The 27,167-nt window shown below is 48.0% G+C and overlaps 1 protein-coding gene across 2 annotated transcripts; it reads right to left on the bottom strand.

Moving 5' to 3' along the window:
• Nucleotides 1-1,096: 1,096 nt before the first annotated feature.
• On the bottom strand, nt 1,097-18,974 carry ITGAX (integrin subunit alpha X). 2 transcript variants are annotated; one of them, XM_068524961.1, is made up of 30 exons: nt 18,914-18,974; nt 18,231-18,333; nt 17,632-17,735; nt 17,279-17,349; nt 17,011-17,125; nt 15,432-15,562; nt 15,155-15,300; nt 14,754-14,907; nt 14,299-14,449; nt 14,021-14,094; nt 13,726-13,855; nt 13,473-13,615; nt 13,183-13,323; nt 12,885-13,094; nt 10,561-10,691; nt 10,271-10,428; nt 9,974-10,128; nt 9,128-9,259; nt 8,966-9,039; nt 8,610-8,749; nt 5,618-5,736; nt 5,442-5,521; nt 5,268-5,351; nt 3,075-3,156; nt 2,857-2,964; nt 2,663-2,746; nt 2,346-2,459; nt 2,121-2,222; nt 1,742-1,852; nt 1,097-1,195 (listed from the first exon to the last, which is right to left on the bottom strand). In XM_068524961.1, the coding sequence occupies exons 1-30, from the start codon at nt 18,972-18,974 to the stop codon at nt 1,097-1,099; spliced, it is 3,507 nt and encodes a 1,168-aa protein (XP_068381062.1). The 2 variants fall into 2 exon arrangements, with proteins under 2 accessions (XP_068381062.1, XP_068381063.1); XM_068524962.1 differs by having other exon boundaries at nt 5,618-5,728; nt 8,608-8,749; nt 18,914-18,950.
• Nucleotides 18,975-27,167: the final 8,193 nt, after the last annotated feature.

The following is a 27,167-nucleotide window of genomic DNA, read 5'->3' as shown; positions in this document are numbered from 1 at the left end:
CAAGCTTTAGGAACACAATTATTAAGAATATAGCAGGATTTCTGTGAAAGTCACCAGGTTCAAATGTGTGAGATGCATGGGTTTAAAACTGTTTCTTGCTTTTTTTTTCCTCTAAAACATAGCACTTAGGAGACCATTGGAGACCGCCAGAGGTTCGTGGAGCACCTTTTGAGAAATAATACTCTAAAGCCCAATCCTCATAAAGTCTAAATGGAGCCCGGCTTGAGGCAATTTCATCATAATTGGTCCTTCTGAGTTCCCAAAGCTTCCAAATCCTAAAGGGTTTTGGACCCTATGATGGATGGGGGAGATAGTTTTGGGACAGAAGGGAATACAGTTGACCATGTCACCTCAAGTCACATGGTTAACTGCCTCCCCTTCTGCTTTTCTAACTAAAACATCCACGTGGCCCAGGCACGTTGGTTGTGGCAGCAGTGGGATCTCTCCAGGGCAGGGAATGGCCTGCTGTGTGTTGACTCCCAGGTCAGCACCAGGCACCACTTTGAGCGTTATGCTGAGATGGGTGGCATAATAAGAAGAATGACCTTATTGGGGGCAGCACGTCTCTGATAGAGGACTTCAAAGTGCTCTCCAATCACTAACCATATGCAGACAATGTTCCGTTCAATACATCCCAGGGTTTGTAAGAAACATCTGTGTATTGGTTCACAAGCTGAAGAGTTCAGAAGTTACACTGCGAGTAAAGGGAAGCCACTGAAGATGGATGAGGATGAGAGCCTGGTTCAGAACTGTATTTTAGGAAGACCATCGGTAGTTAGTGGATGAAGGGAGACTGGAGCCTGAGGCTATTGTCCATCTATTTCTAGGTAGAAATTCCAAGTCAAGTCCTCAGGAGAGACATGTCAGGGATCCTGTCCTGGGATTTCCAGTTGGAGCCTTGACAAGACCAATGGCCCTTCCCAGGCTAGGTGCTTTGTGCAAACACACTGCATTCTCCCAAAGAGGGAAAGCAGCCTGATGCCAGCCTCCCTCAGATGGAATGTTCTTTCCCATCAGGCCTGACTTGGGTGAAAGTAAGAAGGCCAGGGAAGCTCTTAGCAGAGAGCAGGTCCAAAGGAGAGCAGGAGGTAGTTTCTTACTGGGCAACTTGGGGGTCTCCTGTCCCATTTTCTGGAGCAGTCTGTCCATTTGCTCCCTCCATCATTTCCTTGTACTGACGTTTGAAGAAGCCAACCTGTTGGGGAGGAAGGAGAAGAAAATCAGGAAGTCCAGTGGAAGAGAGGAAAAGAGATGATGGGGAGGGGGAGCAATCACCATTTCTGGAACCCCACTATGTTCCAGCACTGCACTAGGAACTTTATATAAATTGTGTCATTTAGACTTTGCCACAGTTCTGTGAGCTGGGTAGAACCACCTTCAGAATGAGAAACTGAGACCAAGCATGGACCAAGCACATGCCAATTGTCAAGGAAAGAATCAGTGGTGGTGTCAACATCAAATCCAAGGCTGTGCTCTCATGTTCTAATTTGTGTTTAAGGGAAACATGTAAAGAGGTGGAGAAGAGTGAAAAAGAAATGGAGACAGATTAGAGGAGGCTTGAGAATCAAATAGAAGGACATGGGGTCAACTGGGGACTGGTTATGTCACAGGTGGGAAGGGATGTCTCACATGCAGTGACTTAGGAAGAATGTGTGCCTGACTCCATGGTGAGTCTTTCTTACACTGTAGAAAGTGTGGGACCAAATGCTGGTGGTGTCAGGAGTGGGATGAAAACACTCACCTTGTACAGTATGGCTGTGATGAGAGCCAGCAGCAGCAGTCCTCCCACAGAGCTGCCCACAATAATGGGGGTGGGGTTATAGACCTCATACTTCTCCAGCACCAGCTCCATCTGGAGTGGAGATGACCCCATCAGAAAGTATCAGGACTCTTGCTACCCCAGACTCCTCCCAGGTCCCCTTTAACTCTCTCCCCTTCTTCATCAGGCTCTGCTCCAAGAGGTGAGATACAGAAGGATTCATGGGCTAAGGGACAATTGTCCTGCCCAGGGACCTCCATCCTTCCTCTCTCCAGGCTTGCAAGCCCCCCACTCAGCATCACAGATTTAGCATCAGGAGCTCTCTGACCAGCCTGGTCACTGCCTACCACACGGTCACTACCTGGGCTCTCAGAAATGCCTCCTGTCCTGGAAGCTGGGAATACACGGATCTGTTGAACGTGATCTCAGCTACACTCACAACCAACACCTTCTTCTGCAGTGTCTGCAAAAGAGAAGGGGGAAGGCTGGGAAATAGCTCTGGGGAGGGCTTGGGGTTAGAGAAACGCCCTGGCTTTAGGTGGGCACAGACACATCAGGCCCCACCTGAGTCTGGGAGGGGACACACCTGGCTGACCCAGCCGAAGCTGAGATTGCCTTTCAGGATGAAGTCAAGTTCCTCCTGGACGCCGAAGGAGCGGATGTCACAGCGGAACCTCAGGCAGTCAGCAATGGAGCAGTCCTGGGGAAGAGAAGTGGCATCAGGCCAGAGAAAGGTGGGTTTGAAGGTAGAAGACAGCATTCAACTGTCTGATTTGAGGGGAGCAGCCACATCTGAGCTCAAGCAGGCTGTTCAGCAGACATCCATCTAATGTAACATGCATTCCTGAATTAAATTCCTCTGAAGTGTGGCTTCCAGTGGGGGACAGCCCAGGGCCCTCTCACCAGGACAGGCTTCTTCTGAAAGTGGGTCAGGAAGTCGGACTCTGTGGGCACTGTTCTCTCTGAAGAGCACTGAATGGATGGGTTCTAGGAAAAGGCACAGGGAGAAAGCATGTGATGGGGTCATCAGGGATTCATGAGGACCAAGGAGTCCAGGTAGAGGGCATTAGTGGAGAAGCCATACAGTCTTTGGGTACCTGAGGGTGGAGGACATCCATATCCTTCCACACGGCCAACCGGTTCAGCTCCACGGGCACTGAGAAGTCAATGCTGACAGGCAGGTCCCTCTGCCCCAGGTTGTTCACCTGCACGGGGGACAGTGAGGGCAAAGGTCATGCCGAGCCCCACATCCCTCCCGAATCTCTGGCTCCTGGGCCCCTGCCCCAGCCCACGCTCCTGAGTCACCGCCACATGCCTGGTATCTGTGCTGAGTCCCGCTGCTTTCCTCCTCCTCCTTGGAGGCCGAGAAGTTGAGGTACTTGGTGGATTGTTCATGGCTGAGGGGAGAGGAGGCACGGGCGGATGGGGAGTTCTGTTAGGGCCTCCTGAGGAGGCTGTGGCTGGGAGCATGGCAGGACAGGTCGTCAGAGGCCCCTGGGGGGGTCTGGAATGAGGTCTGTGGCTGACTTGGGGTAATGGGAGGGTTTAGGGAGCAGGGCTGGGCTTCAAGCTGGCTGCAAGGTTCTTGCAGAGGCTGCCCACAGAGGAGACCGCCAAGGCGGCTGGGCCGGGGGTGCAGCAAAGGGGACTGAGAGCTCTGACCCGGGGGGAGCGGGGGCCAGGGCCTGTCCTCTCTGCGCCTGGGTTTTCCTTCCAGGCCTTCATGGACACGGAGGAAGCCGGATGGGCAGGTAGGACACAACAAAGGTTTAGGGAGACTCAGGCGGATGCTGTTGGCAAATGTCTACTGGACCTGCCCCTTCTGGTCTCCCAGAGGCCTTCCCTGGGGCCCTTCTCTCCTGTTTCCTCAGCTTTTCTTTCTTTCTTTTTTTTTTTTTTTTTTTTTTTGCTTGTGGGAATCTTATTTCCCCGACCAGGGATTGAGCCCGCACCCTCGACAATGAAAGTGCAGTGTCCTAACCACTGGACCGTCAGGAAATTCCCTCCTCAGCTTTTCTAGGCCTGAGGTTTGGAGGTGAGGGTGGGCCCAACACAGACTCTTCCCTGGGTCTCAGTGTAACAACACCTTGAGGCTGCCTAGGCCCCTCTGGAGACCCAGTGGTCAGCCTGGCCCCTCGCTGGGTGGCTGCTCTCACTTCTGCCCCACGCCCCTGCCCCACTCTACTCTTTGCATACCTGCCCTTTACCTGTACCATTCAAATTCTAACCCCCACTCCGACTCCAAAGTCTCATCCCTCCTCTGTGAGGGGCTCAAACACCTCAGCCTTGTCCTGGGGGCCCCTCGGAGTGCCCCGACCCACAGAGTCACAACTGCAGAATACAAGTGTAGAGTCACACACACCTAGGCATGGCATGTCCTGCTTGTGGGTCCCCTGCAAGCAGGCATGATAACCCCAGTGCTCACACCAGCAAGCAAGCAAGCTCCGAGCTGGCACCTGCCTGGGCTGCTGAGAGCCCCCAGTGTGCAGGTGTGAAGGAGAGTGTGAAACCCTGGGCAGAAGGAGGTAATCCAAGGAGGCCCGTGGGCAGAACTAGCAGGGCAAGGTACCCAGGCTAAGCCAGGTGGGCCTGTTTCACACCACGAGTGTGTGGATCTCACAAAGACAGGGGCTTATGTCTGGTGTTGATTACACATAATAGGGGCTCAATAAATCTTTGTTGAATGACAAATGAATTTATGGAAAGTAACTGCAGCACTGTGCCTGGAACATAGCAGATGCTAGGAAGGCATTTGTTGAAGGAAGGTATCTGCTCAAGCCCTTGGCCTGACTCCTTAGTGTCAAACACCGTGTGTACCCCTCCTTGGGCAGCATTTAAGCCCTTTCCCTTTCATCCAGCTTTTCCCTGATCCCCAGTCTCTGCAGCCAGCAGGTCATTTCCCCCTGTCCTTCCCAAAGGAGACTGGGAAAAGGAGGCGGGGTGGTTCTAAAAGCCCTGCAGATTTCTGTTCCTTGCGATGAGGAATCGTCCTGCCCAGATGCCAAGGCTTAAGCCCAATGCCATGGACACTTCAATGTTTAGCTGAAGCCTCCCCTGACAGGAGACCCTAGCGTCCCCTCGCCCCCTTGAAAACTCAGGTAGCCTGAGGATACAGAACCACAGGGAGGCCCCTGATGAGATTCTTCCTTGAATCAGGATGACCTTGCTCCCCAATAAGGCTGTAAGAACCTTGAAAACAGGGTCACATGTCATACGTCTTAGGGAACCCGGGACAATCTTGAGGCTTTTAAGAAAGGCTTCTGAGAACTGTAGCCTCTGTTAAATGTAGGATGTAATGATAATAATATCACAATTACTATTATCATCAATAACCCACAATAAGCACTCGATGATTGATTAGTAAGTGCTGCTAGCAGTGTCATCTACCGATTGAGAGGGTGGTGATAAAACTTAAATATCACAGATGTTCAGCTGCTGCAGAGAGTGAGAATTCCCCGAGCCCCACAGAGTGACGGAGGAGGAGCCCTTTGAGGTCGTGGTGTGGCACCTGCTGATCACGGTGTAGACAGCGTACTTCACTGGGAGCTCCAGCCGGAAGGTGGTCTTGCTCGTCTTGGGGGTGTTATTCTCACTGGAAAAAGAGGAGGATCCCAGCTGGCAAGTTCCCCAGAGGAGGAGGCTGAGCGGGAGGGAGCACTGCCCTGGGCCTGGCCCAGCTCACCTGCTCACATGGGCTGCAAGAAGCAGCCGGTCTCCCAGCATGGCCGTGGGGGAGACGTCAAAGGTTGCCATGAAGGTCATCTGAGGAAGAGGTAGGAATGGGGTGGGGGGAGGTCACTGAGGAGTAGGACGGGGGCGGGGGGCAGGGGAGTAGGGGGGGGCAGAAGCAAGGCTCACCTGGGCGCCCTCACGGAAGATTAAGTGGTTGATGCTACAGCGGGTGCTGAGGGTGCCCTGGCTCCTGGTGGGGGCACTGTCACAGGTCAGGCGCAGGGAACGTGACTGAAGCTGGTTTTAAGGAAGCACAGATGAACCAAGGCCAGTGAGCATTTGTTAGTGTTCCAACGAGACTCCATAAAGTACTGACAGTTTCCTGGAATCTACCTTAAGGTTATGTTTCTTAAAAAAAAAATCTTTAAACACTATCTGATCAAACTTCTTCCTAATGTAGAAATCCCAGATTTATTAGCATTTCTTCCTTTTTTTTTTTAAATATCTTTATTGGAGTATAATTGCTTTTCTTCCTTTTTATTTATGGTTCTTTTTAAAAGGTTGTACTATGAAAATTTCAAGTATACTCAAAAGTGGAGAGACTAGGTAAATCTACTCCATGTCCCCATCACGCAGCTTAAATTACCAACATTTTTCTACTCTTGTTTTATTCAGCTGTTCTCCACTCTTTTTTTATTTTTTCCTGATTAATTTAAAGCACATTCCTAACATCACATACTTTCATCTTGAAAGACTTCAGTGTGTATCACCAACAGACAAGGGTATTTTTTAACATAAGACAAGACTCAACAAATCATACTCAACAAAAGCTGATCCCTAAGATCAGCTAATATCCAGGTCATGTTCTGTCTTCCTAGATGGTCTCCAAAAAGGTTACATTACAGTTCATTTTTAAATGCAATATCCAACAAAAGTCCACACATGGCATCTGGTTGATGTGTCTAGAAGTACCTCCAGTGATAGGGTGTTCACCCCTCACACAGCTGGAGTTTGCCATTCCTAGTGTATTTCTTCATGCATTGATCAAAATATGCTCCCATTGGGAAGACTAGCTTAAGAGAGACATGGGAGACCAACCAAACATAATGTGCAGACCTAGTTTAGATGTTGGTTCAAATAAACCAGTTAAAAAATATTTTTGAGACAATTAAGGAAATTTGATTATGATCTAAATACCAAGGAATCATTCATTTCATTGGGTGTGATAATGGCTATGGGGTCATGTAAGATGTCCCTACTGTCCATAACAGTGAAATAGGAAGGTGTGTGGTGACAGGATCTCTGGGATTGGTTTTAAAATATTTGAGCAAAGGGAAAAGAAAAAACAAACAGGTGACATAAATGTGGTAAAATGTTGATCATTGTTGAATCTGGGCGATAATTTTGCGGGAGGTTTGTTGAACTACTCTCTTCTTTTGTAAATGTTTAACATAATTTTTCATAATAAAATTTTTGTTAAAAATCTGTTTCTCTTTGACTCCCTGTGGTCCTAGTTCTGTCCTCTAGAAGAGGGATTGCCATATGACAGCCCAGCACCAACTTTTATAAATAAAGTTTTATTGGCACACAGTAAATTCATACACATATTGTCAATGGTTGACATGCTCATTCATACACATATTGTCAATGGCTGCTTTCACCTTACATCAGCAGAGTTGAGAAGATGTGAAGACACTCTGTGGCCCACAAAGCTGAAATATTTACTATCTAGCCCTTTATAGATAAAGTATGCCAAGCTCTGATCTAGAGTAACCAATAAATCCAACTCCTTCTTCTACAGAGCAGTATTTTATTTTATTTTACTTACTTTATTTTATTTTATTTTATTTTATTTTATTTTATATTTCCACACTGCACAGCTTGAGGGATCTTAGTTTCCCAACCAGGGATTGAGTCCGGGCCATGGCAGGGAGAGCACCGAGTCCTAACCACTGGACCACCAGGGAATTCCCCAGAACAGCGTTTTAAAGTATTTGAAGGCCGAATCATGAAAAAAATCTACAAACAATAAATGCTGGAGAGGGTGTGGAGAAAAGGGAACCCTCTTGCACCTTTGGTGGGCTGTTGCACAGCCACTATGGAGAACAGTATGGAGGTTCCTTAAAAAACTAAAAATAGAACTACCATACGACCTAGCAATCCCACTACTGGGCATATACCCTGAGAAAACCATAATTCAAAAAAAGTCATGTACCACAATGTTCATTGCAGCTCTATTTACAATAGCCAGGACATGGAAACAACCTAACAGATGAATGGATAAAGAAGATGTGGCACATATATACAATGGAATATTACTCAGCCATAAAAAGAAACAAAATTGAGTTATTTGTAGTGAGGTGGATGGACCTAGAGTCTGTCATACAGAGTGAAGTAAGTCAGAAAGAGAAAAACAAATACTGTATGCTAACACATATATATGGAATCTAAAAAAACAAAAAGTGGTTATGAAGAACGTAGAGGCAGGACAGGAATAAAGACGCAGACGTAGAGAATGGACTTGAGGACACAGAGAGGGGGAAGGGTAAGCTGGGACAAAGTGAGAGAGTGGCATGGACTTATATATATATTACCAACTTTAAAATAGATAGCTGGTGGGAAGCAGCTGCATAGCACAGGGAGATCAGCTCGGTGCTTTGTGACCACCTAGAGGGGTGGGATAGGGACGGTGGGAGGGAGACTCAAGAGGGAGGAGATATGGGGATATATGTATATGTATAACTGATTCACTTTGTTATAAAGCAGAAACTAACACTCATTGTAAAGCAATTAAACTCCAATAAAGATGCTAAAAAAATAAAATAAAATAAAGTATTTGAAGGCCGAGATATGTTTTCCTTTAAAAGAGGAATATTGATACGACGTGGAATACAAAGAAATGTAAGCCAGGGTCCTTGCTCTCTTCACATTAGCAGCCTCCTGGGAACTCATTCCTGACGGCCATTCTTAAAATGCCAAGCCCAGAGTTGAACACAGAATGAGCCAATGCATGCCCCAGCCAACACAACCACATCCATCCAACCACGATCAGCCCAGCCCTCTTGGCTTACAAGAGGCTGCTAAACAATGGAAGCCCTGCCTGAGCCTTGAACCCAACACAGGAGTCTCTGCTGATCCCCCGCCATCAGCCTTTCCTTCCCCAGAGAGGACAATACCTGGCCCCCTGCCACACGTCGATAAGATAGCCCCAGCGGGTAGAAGAAGGTGATTGTGGTTCCATAGGAGTCCTCGCCATCATTCCACACTCTCACTTCCAAGTTCAGCTCCAGGTTACTCCCCACAATCAGGGTCTTCAAGCTGGGTGTTGGGGTAGAGGGGAGGAGGTGATTCTGTGACTGAGGCTGGAAATGGTGTGGGGATGAAACACAGAGTAGGAAAGCGGGGGAGAGATGGGGACAGGATGTCTGGGTCCAGAGCACTGGGTAGAGATGTTAGGGAGAGCCAGGGGCGGAGTTCCAGGTTCCAGGAAGGGGGCTGGGGGACCAGGGGAGGTCTGAGGGGCTGGACGCTCACCCTGAGACCCCAAAGGAGATGCCAAGGTCGTCCTGGCAGACGTGATCGGCACCACAGTTCTTCTCAAAGGGGAGCTGAGAGCGAAGGGAAAGCAGGGTTTTCCCCAAGATCTGGAGTCCACACCCTCCACCCTCTCTGGAAGAGCCCAGCACCAAGACTCACAGAGGTCATGAAGTATCTCTGGGCATCCACTGCCAGCATAGGCTGGAGGTTTCCAAAGCCAGAGACAGGCTTGCCCACTAGGGAGAAGTTGAGACGCAAGATGATGGGGGTCACCGAGTCCTCCACACAGGCCTGGAGAATGGACATTGGAGGGAGCAGTTGGCTGAGAAACGCACCGTCGCAGCCACTAGCTGGGTCCAGTCTCCTCATCCGTAAAATGGAGCAACAGTGGTACCTACCCACCCCCCATAAATGCTCATCCATAGGATCCTGCGTGCAGAACCTCTGCTGTGGTTGTCCTTGGTCTTGAACATCCTTCCCGCAGCCTCCCACAGACTCACTCACTCTACTCAGGGTCTCCCCAAACTGCTCCCGGTGACCCCCCCGACACCCTCTCCATTCTCTCCCCGGCTTTATCTCTCTTCATAGCCTTCATCACTACCTGACATCTATTATTTAGGAATCTGATCACTTTTGATCTTCGCCCAGAGCTTCCCCTGGGCATGATTGTTTTGTCCACTGCGGGGTCCCTGGTGACAAGGACAGGGCCTGTCTCAGAGGAGGAGTTGGATAAAAGAATCCCATCCCCACTGCCCCATGGCTCTCTGAAGCAGCTGCACTCTTTTTCCTGAAATCCAGCCGTGTAGCCTCTGGCAGATGCAGCCAACCTCATCCATCCATTCACTCACTCACTCCACCAACATGTGTCAAGTACCTCAAGTACCTCCTGCATTCCGTGTGCCATGCTGGGCGGAGCGAGGACCAGAACACACTCGTTCTTTCCCTGCCCAGCCCCCTGCCAGCCTCAGAATTGCCTCTATTCCCAGGACTCTGAGGCCCCCTCACCGGCAGGAGCAACCTCACAGGCTCGCAGTGCTGTGTCAGCCCCAGGTCTCGAACACGAGTCAGATTCCAAGTCCTTGTCTCCTCGAAGACAGCACGAGGACTCAGGCGGCCAGGGTCAAGGGTTAGGTCAAAGGTCACAACGCTTTGGAGGTTAGCTGTAGGGGAAAGCGGGGGATAGAAAAGGCTGAGAGAGTGAGGAACTTCCCAGCTGGGCAAGGGGCAAGGTAGGAGACAGGAGTCCCGGGCTTGGAGACTCCCAGGGTCAGGGCATCCTGAGTCAGAGGGGAATTAACTCACCCAGCCGGTTCTTGGGACTTTGAGAAACACGAAGGCAGACAATGGCCTCACCCAGAGACTGGGCAAAGACCAGCTGCTGGTGGCACTCGTACACAGACCTGGTGATCTCTGGAGGTGTGATGCGGATGTTTGCCCACACCCTAAGCACAGGTCTGGTCCTGCGGGCAGAACACTGAGCTGAGGACAGGCCCTTGGTCCTGGGAGGACAACCTGGGAGGGCAGGTAGGGAGGCTGGTGTCCTAGGCAGACCCAGGACCACCCAGGGAGTGTCTGGGGAAGGCTGTTCTCACCTGAGCAGCAGCGCGTGCCCCCAGGCCCCCACAGCCAAGTCCACCAGTCCATCCATGGTGAGGTCCTGACCCCCGCTCAGCGACTGCCCAAAATACTGGAGGCTGGGGGAGAACTGGGCACCTGTGATCCGCTGGCCAGAGAGGGAGAGACAAGTCAGGTTAGGGGGTGATGGAAACAAGTTGAACAGAAGAACGAGAGGAGCAGGGAGCTGGGGGTATGGGAGACAGAACGAAGGGGTGAGCAGTAAAAAGACATCTCCAAGAAGTGCCTAAAGAGAGAGGTGGGCATGGGAAAATGGTGACTAGAGACAAGGGAAGATTTCTAGGACATAAATGAAGAAGTGGAGATGGAAAGACTGGCCTGGTGACCTGAGTTTTGTTCACTCACTCAGCTAGTTAGTCTTGGGTTCTGATTTTGGCTCCTTCACTTATGAGCCATAGGACTTTAGGCCAGGAGTCAGTCTTTCTGTGCCTCAGTTTCCTTATCCCTCAGCTGGGATAATAACACCTCAGAGAATTAAATGAATTAATTCATGGAGTTCTTAGAACCACACCTGACGTATGGTCACTAGTCAGTAACTTACTATTATGAGTATCAGGGCTCCAGCCCTACCCACCACATTGCAGATGGTGCCAAGGCCATAGGGCCTTTAAGAGGCCAATTCCAGACTTGAAATCAGACTCTCTGACCTCATGCCCAAGACCCCTTTTTGCTCTCCGTAGCCACCCCGTCTCTTCAGAAGGCAAGGTGGGACCAGGTCGGGATGGGGAGGGGCTGCACCCATATGCAGATTCTACGCTCCTGGACCACCTGCCCTGTGGGTCCCTCCCCTTTTATTTCCATGGCTCCTGTAACGACCAGTCCCTTTAAGAATATGCCCTTTAAATCTCTGGGCATTGATGGGACTGGCAGACATTGAGAGTAGTAATAATAAAATGAAAGAGAAATTTACCAATTACCAAGGAAGAGGGGGTAGAAATAGTACAAACACAGCCAGACAGCCTTGTGCACAGGAGAACTGATCTCACCACCATGTCATCCCCACGTCCCTCATTTTCCTCTACACCCCAGCCCCTGACAACCACTAATCTACTTTCTGTCTTTATGGATTTACCTATTCTGGACATTTCATGTAAATAGAATCATACAATATGTGGTCCTTTGGGTCTGGCTTCTTTCACTTAGCATAATGTTTTCAAGGTTCATCCATGTTGTAGCATGTGTCAGTGTTTCGTTCCTTTCATGGTTGAATAATATTCCATTGTATGGGTATACCACATTTTATTTATCTGTTCCATCAGTTGATGGGCATTTGGGTTATTTCCACCTTTTGGTTATTATAAATAATGCTAATATAAACAATCACGTATAACCTTTTTGGTGTGGTCATGTTTTTAATTCTCTTGGGTGGATCTGCCAGGTCATAGAGTAACTCTGTGCTTAACCTTTTGAGGAGTTGTTTTCCAAAGTAGCTGCATCATTTTACATTCCCACCAGCAGTGGATGAGAGTGCCAGGTATTCCACACCCTCACCAACACTTGTCATCTGTCTGTCTGATTCTAGCCATCCTAGTGGACGTGAAGTGGTTTTGATTTCCTGATGACTGGTAACTAATGATGTTGAACATCTTTTCATGTGCGTATTCGTCCTTTGTATATCATCTTTGAAGAAAAGTCTTTTCAGATCCTTTCCTTATTTTTTAATTGGGGCTTCCTTAACTTTTGCCAGGGGAAGTAGCCCTCCCTTCTCAGGGAACCCTGCCCCCTTGGGTGAAAGGCTCCTGCCTATGGGCATTTGGCAGGATTACTGATGGCAGGAGAGAATAAAGTCATGGCATCCAGGGAGATGAAGGGGTGAGTGGACAGGCAGACTGAGGCCACCAGAACTAAACTGACTGGCAAAGGAAGGCTCCAAGAGACGGAGCGTTGGGTTAGAGTCAGGAGGTTGGAACCTCCCTCATCATCATTCTCGATCCACTATAAACCTTGGACAAGTCAAGGCACTTATTTTCTCCATGCCCCAGATTTCATCTCTAAAATGCGTTTGCTAATGCCTGGCCTATGTACAGTGTAAAACTGCTGGGGGACTAAAAGGCTTGGGTGGAGAACCCACTCAAGTATCAAGTCACCATGCAAAGCAGGGAATGTATCAATGTTTCCATTTCTCAAATTCCACAGATTTTGCTTGCTGTCTACTAGGTGCTCAGTGCTGGACAAAAGAGATAAGATAAGGGAAAAAAGGATTTTCAGGCAGCAGTGTCAAAGACAGGGAAAAGCCTGGAGGAGGTTGCTGTGGCAACTGCGACAGTGACGGGGGCCTCACCTGGCTGTGGGCGGGGCTGATGCCCAGTCCCGAGGTTCCGTGAAACAGGTAGACAGCACCCTGGTTCTCCTGCTCTCCCGGGGCCCCGATGGCCACGTCCGTCAGCCTGTCCCCATTCACATCCCCCAGCACCGTCAGAGCTGCCCCAAAGCGGGCCCAGAGGTGGCCTTGCTCCCCTCGCAGGACAGCACCACACTGCCACTTAGCCCTCTGCAGAACAAAAACAGTGTCAGGGCTCAACCCAGGCGACCCCTCCACACCCAGACCCCACCCAGCCCGGGTCTCATCAGCCACTCACCGCTTGAGGCAAGGGGCACACGGACACCTGGCCCCCCCCGCTCTGCTCATAGTAATGGGGGGCCCCGATGAGGACCAGGTCGGAGCTGCCATCTCTGTCCACGTCCACGGAGCTGAGGGAGGCCCCAAAGTAGGAGCCGATCTGGAGGGCAGAGCGTGGAGTCATCCTGCCTACCCCTGCACCGGCTCTGGGCCAGGTCCCACCTCTCCCCAGATACCGGCCCCTCCCTGCTGGGCCCCGCACCCCCTTCCTCTCCCTCTCTGCCCTGGAGACCCTCCTCCACACCCAACCTGGGTCCCTGTGACTTCAGCCTTCGGCCTCCATTGCCCGGACACCTGGGTGAAGATGACAACCTTCCCGGTGTGCTGATGGCGGGGGGCCCCCAGGACCAGGCTGTGTACCCCCTTCCAAATGGCCAGCTCTGTGGAGTAACCTGAGGGGACCGGGCCTCAGCACAGAGGCTTCGACTCCCCACCCCCGGGCCCCTGCCCTTCCCAGGCAGCCCGTCTCCCGCCCGGCCCTCCGACCACAGCCTTGCCTCACCCAGGTAAGAGTCCCTCATGTCCGCGTGCTCCTGAGACATGTTGATGAAGGTGGGGCTCCTATTTGGGGGGTACAGGAAGGCACCTCCAGACCAGCTGAAGCTCCCCACAGCCCCCAGAACTGGTCCATCCTGGGAGGAAAGGATTCCAGAGCAGGTGGGAAGAAGAAGAAGACAGCCTATTCCAAAACAATGCCTGCCGATGGTTCCGCCCACTCGCCTGATACCCACTCTTGCCTTCCCTCCTCCCATCTCTGCTTCACCCTACATCAGTGGCCTGAAAGGGGCCCCACTCACAGGCATGAACACAGCACTGAAGCCCTCCTGGGACATCTCCAGTTCGAAGGAACTGCTGCTTATGGTCTGCGTACCTGGGGAAAGGCATGACACCTAGGATCCATGGGGAAAGATAGGCTTTGCCAGGTTCAAGAAGGATCTCAGCTTTAAGAGGATCACATGTTGGAGACTAATACCCAAAGGGAGAGACTGGCCCATGACATAGGGGTCTAGGTTCTAGAAGGAAAAACATTTATGGTTGAGGGCTTCTGAAGTGAGTAGTTCCACCTCTGACTTACCCTCAATGGCAAAGATCTTCTCTTTCAGTTGGTTTTGAATGTCTCTCAAAGCATCAAAGTTCTCCACTTTAAATATATGTTCATGGGAGGGCTTCGATGCGATGTCCTTTAATTCTTGCCAGGAATGTATATTTTGAAAAGCCAATCCCACCTGTTCCCAGCAAAGACCAATTCAGTGAAAATAATCATAACTATAATATGCCTGCTGGATGCTGGGATCCTCCAATAACCCTGCAAGGTTAATATTATTACACCCAGTGTACAGGCAAGAAAAATGAGGCCCAGACAGCCTCAGCAAGGAGCTTAGGGAAAGGATGAGGATACCCCAGGCTGGAACCCAGAGTTTTCATCCTGAAGTAGAAGCTGAGAGAGCTGGGGTTTCTGTCCTTGAAAGGGAAGGTGGCTTAAGAGGACGAGAGGGGAGGAAGTAGTGGGAGGGCATCCCCACATCCTACCCCAATTGCATAGCGGATGATGCCAGCAGCCTCAGCACTGGGAATGACATCCTTGTAATCCAGAGGGTCACGTTTTTTCTGCCCATCAGTGATGACGATGAGGATTTTGGAGGCATCTTTTCGGGCCCCATATAAGGCACTGAACAGCTGTTCTCTGTCAGAGAAGATGAGGGTCCAGAGGTCAGTGAACAGAGCTGCTGCTTAGCCTCTGATGCCTTTGTGAGAACAAGGAGATGCCGCTTCCTCTGTGATGCCCCCGTCCCACACAGAGGCCCCTGGCTTGGTGGGGAGACCACAGGCTGAACTCCAGTACCCATCTCTCCCTTCCTCTTGGAGACAGATGTGGCCCAAAGGAAGACCCAGATGCCCTGGGGGAAGACCTGGGAGGAGTCAGGACTCACGTGACCCTCCTGATGGCTGTGGCCGTGTACGTGTACCCACTCAGCTTCTGTACGGAGTTCAGCAGGCTTAGTGGGTTTGAGCTGGCTGCGAAGGCTTTGAAAGTGAAGTGCACCTGGAACTTGTGGGAGAACTGCACCAGGGAGAACTGGGAGAACCACACAGGGCTGGGGGCCGGGCCAAGGCACCAGAACCCTGGGGTTCCTCCCATAAGCTTCCCCCGGGGAGGGGAGGGCGAGGGGGCGGCTGCGCCCTTTCCTTCCCTCCCCGGAGACACACCTGGGAGCTGGGATGCTGGAACTGCCTCATCATAGCCTTCACGAAGTTCAGCATTTTGGCAAAATTGGTGGCGGAGATGCTGCCTGAACCATCGATCAGGAAGGCAATGTCCTGCTCCTGCCTCGGGCACTCTGGAGAAGGAGGTGGCACCAGTCCCCCGAGGGACACTCCCAAAGCCCAGGCCTCCTGGCCACGAGAACCGACCCTCCCAGGGGCTGCCCTAATTCCTGCCTAGAGCAGGGCCCTTTTGTCTCCTGAAGTCTCTAAAGAGGACACATCTGTGATTCAGCTGCTCACACCTGGTTGATAAAAAGGTAACAATTCCTCCAATCCAGATGGTGAGAGGCTGGGGGCCCCTCCTTCTTCCTCGGCTGTCCATGCCCCGCCCCCTGACCCTACCGCACCTTCTCCCCCAACATGCCCACCATCCAGCACTAAAAGGGCCTTGCTCCAGCCCCTGGCCCGGGTATACCCCAAGCTGGTCAGCGCCAAACTGTACTTTTGTTAAATATTTTTAATGTCATCCCTGGCAACAGCGGCACACTGGTCCTGTGCTGTCCTCAGCTGCAATCTGGACCCCACTCTCCTCAGAGTAAGCGAAGAATATGTCCTCAAAAGCGGAAGCTCTCCTGGCTTGGCCTGCTCAGGGAGATTCCTATCTAGCTCCCAGCTGCCCCCTTCTGCCCCCAAGGCTTCCCATCAGACAGAGGGGTGTCCTGATGGTAGCCCAGGCACCTGTGGATGAATCTAGAACCTAGGAGGTGCTGGGAGGGGCACCCCATTCAGGGCCCCAGACGTCAGTCTCCCCAACGGCTTGAGTGTGAATGTGAAACCAGGGAGGGGCCTCGGCCTGCCCCAGGGGGGTCTGAAAAGCTCACTGTTCCACCTCTTCATCCCCCTTCCCTGTCAGCACCAAGGAAGCTGGGCCCTGTGCCTCAACATGCACACACACACACATACATATACACACATACACATATACACATACACTACACACACACATACATAACACAACACACACATATACATGTATACATACATCACACACTCATACACATACACGTACATACACACATGCACATATACTCATCCACACACATGCATACACACTACTCAGACTGCCTGCACCCACATCACCCTTTCCCAGCCTGCTGCATGAACTAATTGGCTGTGCTGCAGGGTGCATTGTGTGAAAATAAATGCCCTTCACTCTAAAAATTCTTGCAGCTGGCATTAATTGAGCCCTCACCACATGCCAGGCACTGTGCTAAACCCTGGCCGAGGATCATTGTACGTTACTCTCAGTGTTGGGTGTGATATTATCCCACAGGCAGATGAAGAAACTGAAGCTCAGAGAGGGAAAGGTCCTAGGAAAGGTCCTGTGGTGGGACAGTGATGGGGCAGGTGTAAAAGCAGGCGATGACCCCTCCAGCCCATGTTTGGAACCACAATACCATCCAGTAAATTTTTTTACTGCATCCCTCTTTTTTATCCACTTTGGGGTGTCTCTGGCTCCACTGCAAACCCGAGTCAGATGTGTATAGGTACCTCGAAGGACTCAGTGGCCCCAAACACTCACCCTGCAGGGCAGCCGGGATCCTCTGGGCCTGCCAGGACGGGGAGGCCAGCAGGAAGCAAAACCCGGTCAAGTGCATGTTCTCCCTGCATGCATGGTGCACGGTGGGGCCACAGGCCTGTGGACAGAGGGGCCTGGTGGGAGGGGTTGCCCCTGCTTCTGTCCCACCCTCCCATCCCAGCACCTTCACCCTTCACGAGACTCCCAGCACCAGCAGCCCCAGGTCCCCACTCTTTCCCTCAGGATGCTCCCGTGACCCAGGGCAACTCACCAGCAGCCGAAAGGGGCTGGTGGTGGCCACCATGGACAGGCCCAGGGACATGTTCACAGCCTCTGGAGGCACTGAAGGTACAGATGTGTGCATGGTCACCCTCAGGACAGAGGAGGCAGGGAGCACCTCACCTCTGGGAGATTAGGGGGTCTGACAGGTGAAGGGGGCTCTCAGGTCTTGATGGAGTTATGGGGGTGCATTGGGAGGGGAGACTCTGAGTGGGTCAGGGAGACTGTCTGAGGGTAAGGGTCTGCAGACAGAGCTGAAGCCAGGAAGTGGGTCTCCTGTGCTCTCCACAGGCCCCCAGAGCACAGGAGCCTGGACCTGGGTCTCAGCCGGGGGCAGTGACTCACCCGGCAGGAGGATGGGTTCACACTTGCCCATGCTGTAGTCGCACTGGTAGAGGCCGCCCGTTTGATCGGCAGCCTTTATCTCCTGGGGGGCTCCAACCACCACCCTGGGAGGAGAAAAGAACACGGCAACTAAGAGTGTGGATGCCAGAGCCAGACTGCCACTTGACCAGTTTGTTTCCCCTCTCTGAGACTCAATTTCCTCATCTGTAAAGTGGAGGTTAATAACAATTTAAATTCCTCATGGGAGAGATTTTTGTCTCTTTTATGCTCTGGTGTATGCCTGGCTCCTGAGACATTTAGTAATAGATGCTCAATAAACATTTGTTGAGTGATGGATTCCTACATCATAAGGTTGCTGTGAGGATGCAATCAGTGCCCACAAAAGGGTGCCTGGCACTTCGTAATTGCTTAAGAAATAAATAAAGTTAGCTAGGGTCCTCGAGATGGCAAGATGGCCCTTCTTTCAGTCCAACTCTTCATAGCCTTGGCGGGAATTGCCATGGCAGACAGAGGAGAGTTTGTGAATAAAGAGAGTGATGTGGGGAGGGACAGGGGAGGAGTAGATGAGAGCCAAAGGCCAGACACCACACAGTCCTCACCAGTTGGCATACTGGACCACGCTGTATCCAAACCCAGCGCTGTTCACATGGAAGGTTGTTGGCTGGTCTATGTCCAAGTTGAAACAGAAAGAGGAAGCCAGGGCTGGGGAGGAGGGTGAGGAGACACACTTTGGTGAAGGGTCTCTCTTCTGCTCCATCTCCCTGGCCCCCAGCCCCCTCCCCCACTGTCCCCTCCAGGTGCAATGCCCCTGCATCTCCTGGTCTTCTGGACCCTCAGGCTCAGCCCTGCTTCTCTCCTTCAGATGGTCCAGAGATAGCTGTTCACCCACTGGTCTGTTAGCAAGTTTCAGTTCTTCATTTCCACAGAGCAACGCCCAAGCTCTAAAGGCGCTCCTTCCCCACCCCTCCCCCTGGGCTCCTATGAGGAAGAATCCAGGAAAACTTGGGGCCAAATGGATGCAGTGGACAGAGTATAAGATTGACTCGTTCTGCCTACTTGAAAAACTTTTGGATTGTCCAGGCAACTGGCCTCTCTTCCAGCATCTCTTGAACTTCCCTAAAATTGGTTCAGTATCCTCTCAACCTCCACAAACTCCAGATCCCAAACCCGGTATAACTCCAGATCCCTCCCCTAATGTCTGAGTCCAAAGCATGCATTCTCATCTCTCTCCCTACCTGGACCCCCATCCCCTCCTCCCCCTTCGTCGTGACTCTCAGCTTACCCATCAACAGGAGGAGGAAAATCCTGGTCCTGGTCATGACTGGAAGGTCAGACATGGACATCGGAGCGTCTGAGCCACCAGGGAAACAGCTGGACCAAGGTGCCAAGAAAGCAAGTAAACAGAGAGGGGCACAGGAGGCTGGAGGTAGGGAGGGAAGTTGTCAGCATGACTCAGAGGTGGAGGGCGGAGAATGCAACTAAAATAAGAAGAGAAAGGGGCCAGGCAGCCCACACACTCTGCGTCCAGAGATGACATGACTTGCTTCTCTTTGTCTCCCCACCCTAGGCTTGGGTGGATGCAAATCTCCTGCCCTGCCCTACCTCTCCAGGTTCCCTCATCGTACTGGCAAAAGTTTCCCCTTGACCTTGAAACTTCAGTTAACCTGGGGAGGGGAAAGGGTAGCTGCCAAGGTGGGGTCAGGGCCCTAAGAGAAACTCTGGTAGGAGCCCTCCTTTTTGGACCTGGAAACCTCTGGGCCCAGGATTCAAGCAGCTGGACCCTAGGAGGGGGTACAGAGTGAGTATTTGCTCATTTGTTTATCATTTATTCAACAAGTCTAATTTGAGTCTGATTATGCAAGTGCTCTGTTAGCAGAGGGAGAAAACACAAGTCACAAGGCTCCAGCCCTGGGGTCAGTGGAGAAGAAAAATATGTAAACAGCAAGACATTGCTGTGAGAGGAGAAGGTACCCATCGGTCACAAGGTATCTTACCCAGTTTGGAAGCATGTGGATTTCCAGGAAGGCTTCACCGAAGAGGTGACACTTGATCTGAGTCTTGAAGGCAACTGACTGGAGGGGAGTGTATTTCAGAAGGGTTGGCCAACTGTGGAAGAGGCATGAGACAGGAGGGCCTCTTAGGAAATCAGTGATAGAAACCAGACAGTGGGAGGTAGGAAGTGACAAGAGATGAGGTCAGTGGGGGAGAAGGGAAGGGGAAGCAGGCCCTAGGCCCAGAAAGCCCCCTTAAGGCCTGTTGATTTTATCTCGAGGACAGAGGGAAGCATAGAAGCAAATTATGAAGACTGAGATCTTCAATTTTATGTTTCAGAAAGCTAGAAAGAGGAGAAGTGTAGGGCACAGTTTCCTTGGGAGCTAGCTGGAGACAGATCATTCAGGAGGGAGGTGATGGGGGCCTGTGGGTGAGCTGGTGGCCATGGGGATGAACTGAAGGCTAACTTGTCCCTAAGGCATGGACAGTGGTGATGGTCCCTGAGCTGGAGGGTACTGGAGGAGGGACGGGTGGTGGGCTAGGGCAACTTTGGTGTTGAGGAAACCAAAACATGGTGTTTAAGAGTTTGGACTCATAAAAAAGAATGAAATAATGTCATCTGCAGCAACATGGATGGACCTGAAGTAAGTCAGATGGAGAAAAACAAATATTATATGATATCGCTTATATGTGGAATCTAAAAAAATGGTACAAATGAACTTATTCATAAAACAGAAATAGAGTCACAGATATAGAAAACAAACTAATGGTTACCATGGGGGAAAGCGGGGTGGGGAGGGATAAATTCAGGGATTGGGATTGACATATACACACTATATATATAAAATAGATAACTAATAAGGGCCTATTGTATAGCACAGGGAACTCTTCTCAATACTCTGTAATGACCTATATGGGAAAAGAATTTTAAAGAGTGGATATATGTATATGTATAACTGATTCACTTTTCTGTACAGAAACTAACACAACATTGTAAATCAACTATACTCCACTAAAAATTTTTAAAAATAATAAAAATAAAAATAAATTTAATTTAATTAAAAAAAAAGGTGTTTGGGCTCTTTCATTGAAAACGACTGCTCCCAGGGAGGGAGATGTGGAGGGAAAGGATAAGGGCCTGTTATTTTTCATAGCAAAACTTGTAAAATAATTTGACTGTGCCTATGTATAACTTTGATAAAAATACAAACTTTAAAAAATAAAAATTTTAAAAGTTAAAAAAAAAAAGTGGGCTCTTCCGACCTCTCTATGCTTGCTTCCTCCTCTGCAAAATGGGGTGATAATAAAAATACACACCTCCTATTGTTGCTGGGACAGTTGAGTTTGTAATTGTGAAAATGCTCGAAAGAATATTTAAGAGCTTTTATTACTATTATCCTTACTATGCTATGATGATTACTGTGTTAGGTAAGTGCGCTTCCCAAGGGGGGAAACCTCCACATCCTGAAGGGTGTGCAGAGCTGGATCTCAGGAGAAAAGTCTGGGCTGGAGATGAGTTCTGAAACCATTGGCAGAAGTGCTGGATGAGATCCTGATGGGAGTGTGAAGAGGAAGGAGATAAATGGGCCTGGGCTGGGTCCCAAGGAAACGCCAATGATGGCCACAGAATAGGGGCTCAAGAAGGTGGGGAAAGAAAGTGTCCACAAAGAAGGAGAGAGAAGGGCACAGTGCAAAGGCAGCATGGAGAGAAGGAGCGTGAACAGCATCACAGGCTGCAGTCAAGTGACACTGAGTGAAGTAAGAAATGAGGAAGTCTCTGGATCTGGCTACAGAGGCTGTTGGTGACCCTGGAGTGGGCTGTGCCAGGACAGTGAGGGAGGGGGAGGGGACAGGGACGGGAGTAGCAATGTCACCCGGAGGGGAACAGCCCTGAGGAGACCTCAGACACAACATGGCTGGAGAAAGGTCCTGGAATTCTTGGCGATAAAGAAAATTTGAGAGAGGGAGAGAGCGAGGGTGCAGGGGTTCAATTCCAAGAGGAAATGGTGACAGAAAAACCCAATAAAGAGAAAGGAGAAGTGGCCCAGATGCTGGAGAGGATAAAAGACAACCAGAAATGATTTAAACCAGAAGAAGTCTGGGAGACGCAGGGTTGGTGTTGTGGACAGGTTGAGAGACCACCAGCCTTCGAAGGACCTTGAACCTGGCCTTTCCTTCGCTCTCTTTTCTTAGACTTGGGTTCCACCCTGGATGAGTGAGGATGGACAAGATAAGAACCCTGGACCAGTAAGACTCCATCTCTCCTCTCAAGCTGCCCAACATACTTCCATGATGCTTCAGAGAAAAGCCAAGGTAAGGCACCTTGCCTTTGGCAAGGATAACTTGGATCGTAAAAGTGTAGAACAGGATGGGTTCTTAATTCAGCGCACTCATTTTACAGATGAGGACAGTGAGGCTCCAGCCAAGACCTTAGGGTGTCTAAAACTCACAGCCCTATTTCAGTGAATCATGACTTTGACATTTCCAGAAAAAGACGGCGATTGAAGGGGATGATATAAGCAAGGAAGGGGTGGACACCCCAGTTACTCATCTTCTCAGCTCAGTGGGATCATGAGTCAGTCACATCCAGCTTTTTTTTTTTTTGAATTTTTGAATTTTATTTTATTTTTATACAGCAGGTCCTTATTAGTCATCAATTTTATATACATCAGTGTATACATGTCAATCCCAATTGCCCAATTCATCACACCACCACCACCACCACCACCGCCCCCCGCCCCCGCCACTTTCCCCCCTTGGTGTCCATATGTTTGTTCTCTACATCTGTGTCTCAATTTCTGCCCTGCAAACCGGTTCATCTGTACCATTTTTCTAGGTTCCACATACATGCGTTAATATACGATATTTGTTTTTCTCTTTCTGACTTACTTCACTCTGTATGACAGTCTCTAGATCCATCCACGTCTCTACAAATGACCCAATTTCGTTCCTTTTTATGGCTGAGTAATATTCTATTGTATATATGTACCACACCTTCTTTATCCATTCGCCTGTTGATGGGCATTTAGGTTGCTTCCATGACCTGGCTGTTGTAAACAGTGCTGCAATGAACATTGGGGTGCATGTGTCTTTTTGAATTATGGTTTTCGCTGGGTATATGCCCAGTAGTGGGATTGCTGGGTCATATGGTAATTCTATTTTTAGTTTTTTAAGGAACCTCTATACTGTCTCCATAGTGGCTGTATCAATTTATATTCCCACCAACAGTGCAAGAGGGTTCCCTTTTCTCCACACCCTCTCCAGCATTTGTTGTTTGTAGATTTTCTGATGATGCCCATTCTAACTGGTGTGAGGTGATACCTCATTGTAGGTTTGATTTGCATTTCTCTAATAACTAGTGATGTTGAGCAGCTTTTCATGTGCTTCTTGGCCATCTGTATGTCTTCTTTGGAGAAGTGTCTATTTAGGTCTTCTGCCCATTTTTGGATTGGGTTGTTTGTTTCTTTAATATTGAGCTAAATGAGCTGTTTATATATTTTGGAGATTAATCCTTTGTCTGTTGATTCATTTGCATATATTTTCTCCCATTCTGAGGGTTGTCTTTTCGTCTTGTTTATGGTTTCCTTTGCTGTGCAAAAGCTTTGAAGTTTCATTAGGTCCCATTTGTTTACTTTTGTTTTTATTTCCATTACTCTAAGAGGTGGATCACAAAAGATCTTGCTGTTATTTACGTCAAAGAGTGTCCTTCCTATGTTTTCCTCTAAGAGTTTTATAGTGTCTGGTCTTACATTTAGGTCTCTAATCCATTTTGAGTTTATTTTTGTGTATGGTGTTAGGGAGTGTTGTAATTTCATTCTTTTACATGTAACTGTCCAGTTTTCCCAGCACCACTTATTGAAGAGACTGTCTTTTCTCCATTGTATATCCTTGCCTCCTTGGTCATAGATTAGTTGACCATAGGTGTGTGGGTTTATCTCTGGGCTTTCTATCTTGTTCCATTGATCTATGTTTCTGCTTTTGTGCCAGTACCATATTGTCTTGATTACTGTAGCTTTGTAGTATAGTCTGAAGTCAGGGAGTCTGATTCCTCCAGCTCCTTTTTTTTCCCTCAAGACTGCTTTGGCTATTCGGGGTCTTTTGTGTTTCCATACAACTTGTGAAATATTTTGTTCTAGTTCTGTGAAAAATGCCAGTGGTAGTTTGATAGGGATTGCATTGAATCTGTAGATTGCTTTGGGTAGTATAGTCATTTTCACAATGTTGATTCTTCCAATCCAAGAACACGGTATATCTCTCCATCTGTTGGTATCATCTTTAATTTCTTTCATCAGTGTCTTATAGTTTTCTGCATACAGATCTTTTGTCTCCTTAGGTAGGTTTATCCCTAGGTATTTTATTCTTTTTGTTGCAATGGTAAATGGGAGTGTTTCCTTAATTTCACTTTCAGATTTTTCATCATTAGTGTATAGGAATGCAAGAGATTTCTGTGCATTAATTTTGTATCCTGCAAATTTACCAAATTCATTGATTAGCTCTAGTAGTTTTCTGGTAATATCTTTAGGATTCTCTATGTATAGTATCATGTCATCTGCAAACAGTGACAGTTTTAGTTCTTCTTTTCCAATTTGTATTCCTTTTATTTCTTTTTCTTCTCTGATTGCCATGGCTAGGACTTCCAAAACTATGTTGAATAATAGTGGTGAGAGTGGATATCCTTGTCTTGTTCCTGATCTTAGAGGAAATGCTTTCAGTTTTTCACCATTGAGAATAATGTTTGCTGTGGGTTTGTCGTATATGGCCTTTATTATGTTGAGGTAGGTTCCCTCTATGCCCACTTTTTGGAGAGTTTTTATCATAAATGGGTGTTGGATTTTGTCAAAAGCTTTTTCTGCATCTATTGAGATGATCATATGGTTTTTATTCTTCAATTTGTTAATATGGTGTAGCACATTGATAGATTTACATATATTGAAGAATCCTTGCATCCCTGGGATAAACCCCACTTGATCATGGTGTATGATCCTTTTAATGTGTTGTTGGATTCTGTTTGCTACTATTTTGTTGAGGATTTTTGCATCTATATTCATCAGTGATATTGGTCTGTAATTTTCTTTTTTTGTAGTATCTTTGCCTGGTTTTGGTATCAGGGTGATGGTGGCCTCATAGAATGAGTTTGGGAGTGTTCCTTCCTCTGCAATTTTTTGGAAGAGTTTGAGAAGGATGGGTATTAGCTCTTCTCTAAATGTTTGATAAAATTCACCTGTGAAGCCATCTGGTCCTGGACTTTTGTTTGTTGGACGATTTTTAATCACAGTTTCAATTTCATTACTTGTGATTGGTCTGTTCATATTTTCTCTTTCTTCCTGGTTCAGTCTTGGAAGGTTATACCTTTCTAAGAATTTGTCCATTTCTTCCAGGTTGTCCATTTTACTGGCATAGAGTTGCTTATAGTAGTCTCTTAGGATGCTTTGTATTTTTGCGGTGTCTGTTGTAACTTCTCCTTTTTCATTTCTAATTTTATTGATTTGAGTCCTCTCCCTCTTTTTCTTGATGAGTCTGGCCAATGGTTTATCATTTCTGTTTATCTTCTCAAAGAACCAGCTTTTAGTTTTATTGATCTTTGCTATTGTTTTCCTTGTTTCTATTTCATTTATTTCTGCTCTGATCTTTATGATTTCTTTCCTTCTGCTAACTTTGGGTTTTGTTTGTGTTCTTTCTCTAGCTCCCTTAGGTGTAAGGTTAGATTGTTTATTTGAGATTTTTCTTGTTTCTTAAGGTAGGCTGGTATAGCTATAAACTTCCCTCTTAGAACTGCTTTTGCTGCATCCCATAGGTTTTGGATCGTCGTGTTTTCATTGTCATTTGTCTCTAGGTATTTTTTTATTTCCTCTTTGATTTCTTCAGTGATCGCTTGGTTATTTAATAACGTATTGTTTAGCCTCCATGTGTTTGTGTTTTTTACATTTTTTTCCCTGTAATTCATTTCTAATCTCATAGCATTGTGGTCAGAAAAGATGCTTGATATGATTTCAATTTTCTTAAATTTACTGAGGCTTGATTGGTGACCCAAGATGTGACCTATCCTGGAGAATGTTACATGCGCACTTGAGAAGAAAGTGTAATCTGCTGTTTTGGGATGGAATGTCCTATAAATATCAATTAAATCTATCTCGTCTATTGTGTCATTTAAAGCTTGTGTTTCCTTATTAATTTTCTGTCTGGATGATCTGTCCCTTGGTGTAAGTGAGGTGCTAAAGTCCCCCACTATTATTGTGTTACTGTCAATTTCCTCTTTTATAGCTGTTAGCAGTTGCCTTATGTACTGAAGTGCCCCTATGTTGGGTGCATATATATTTATAATTGTTATATCTTCTTCTTGGATTGATCCCTTGATCATTATGTAGTGTCCTTCCTTGTCTCTTGTAACATTCTTTATTTTAACGTCTATTTTATCTGATATGAGTATTGCTACTCCAGCTTTCTTTTGATTTCCATTTGCATGGAATATCTTTTTCCATCCCCTCACTTTCAGTCTGTATGTGTCCCTAGGTCTGAAGTGGGTCTCTTGTAGACAGCATATATATGGGTCTTGTTTTTGTATCCATTCAGCAAGCCTGTGTCTTTTGGTTGGAGCATTTAATCCATTAACGTTTAGGTAATTATCAATATGTATGTTCCTATGACCATTTTCTTAATTGTTTTGGGTTTGTTTTTGTAGGTCCTTTTCTTCTTTTGTGTTTCCCACTTAGAGAAGTTCCTTTAGCATTTGTTGTAGAGCTGGTTTGGTGGTGCTGAATTCTCGTAGCTTTTGCTTGTCTGTAAAGCTTTTGATTTCTCCATCAAATCTGAATGAGATCCTTGCCGGGTAGAGTAATCTTGGTTGTAGGTTCTTCCCTTTCATCACTTTAAGTATATCATGCCACTCCCTTCTGGCTTGTAGAGTTTCTGCTGAGAAATCAGCTGTTAACCTTATGGGAGTTCCCTTTTATGTTATTTGTCATTTTTCCCTTGCTGCTTTCAGTAATTTTTCTTTGTCTTTAATTTTTGCCAGTTTGATTGCTATGTGTCTCAGCATGTTTCTCCTTGGGTTTATCCTGTATGGGACTCACTGTGCTTCCTGGACTTGGGTGGCTATTTCCTTTCCCATGTTAGGGAAGTTTTCGACTATAATCTCTTCAAATATTTTCTCGGGTCCTTTCTCTCTCTCTTCTCCTTCTGGGACCCCTATAATGTGAATGTTGTTGCATTTAATGTTGTCCCAGAGGTCTCTTAGGCTGTCTTTATTTCTTTTCATTCTTTTTTCTTTATTCTGTTCCGCAGCAGTGAATTCCACCATTCTGTCTTCCAGGTCACTTATCCGTTCTTCTGCCTCAGTTATGCTGCTATTGATTCCTTCTAGTGTAGTTTTCATTTCAGTTATTGTATTGTATTGTATTGTTCCTCTGTTTGTTTATTCTTTAATTCTTCTAGGTCTTTGTTAAACATTGCTTTGTTAAACATTGCTTAAACATATGGACACCAAGGGGGGAAAACTGCGGTGGGGTGGGGATGGTGTTGTGCTGAATTGGGCGATTGGGATTGAC

Source organism: Eschrichtius robustus, chromosome 16, assembly GCF_028021215.1.
Source record: "Eschrichtius robustus isolate mEscRob2 chromosome 16, mEscRob2.pri, whole genome shotgun sequence".
NCBI lineage: Eukaryota > Metazoa > Chordata > Mammalia > Artiodactyla > Eschrichtiidae > Eschrichtius > Eschrichtius robustus.
This window is presented reverse-complemented; position numbering and strand designations above follow the sequence as displayed.

What these genes read in the sequence shown, in the direction of transcription:
- ITGAX (XM_068524961.1), bottom strand. Translation starts at nt 18,974, where the DNA reads ATGTCCATGTCTGACCTTCCAGTCATGACCAGGACCAGGATTTTCCTC. An exon ending in TGTGCCCCTTGCCTCAAGCG is followed by an intron (nt 13,095 to 13,182) that starts GTGAGTGGCTGA and finishes TTTGTTCTGCAG; the next exon opens with AGGGCTAAGTGGCAGTGTGG. An exon ending in GGGCACGCGCTGCTGCTCAG is followed by an intron (nt 10,429 to 10,560) that starts GTGAGAACAGCC and finishes TTCTGCCCGCAG; the next exon opens with GACCAGACCTGTGCTTAGGG.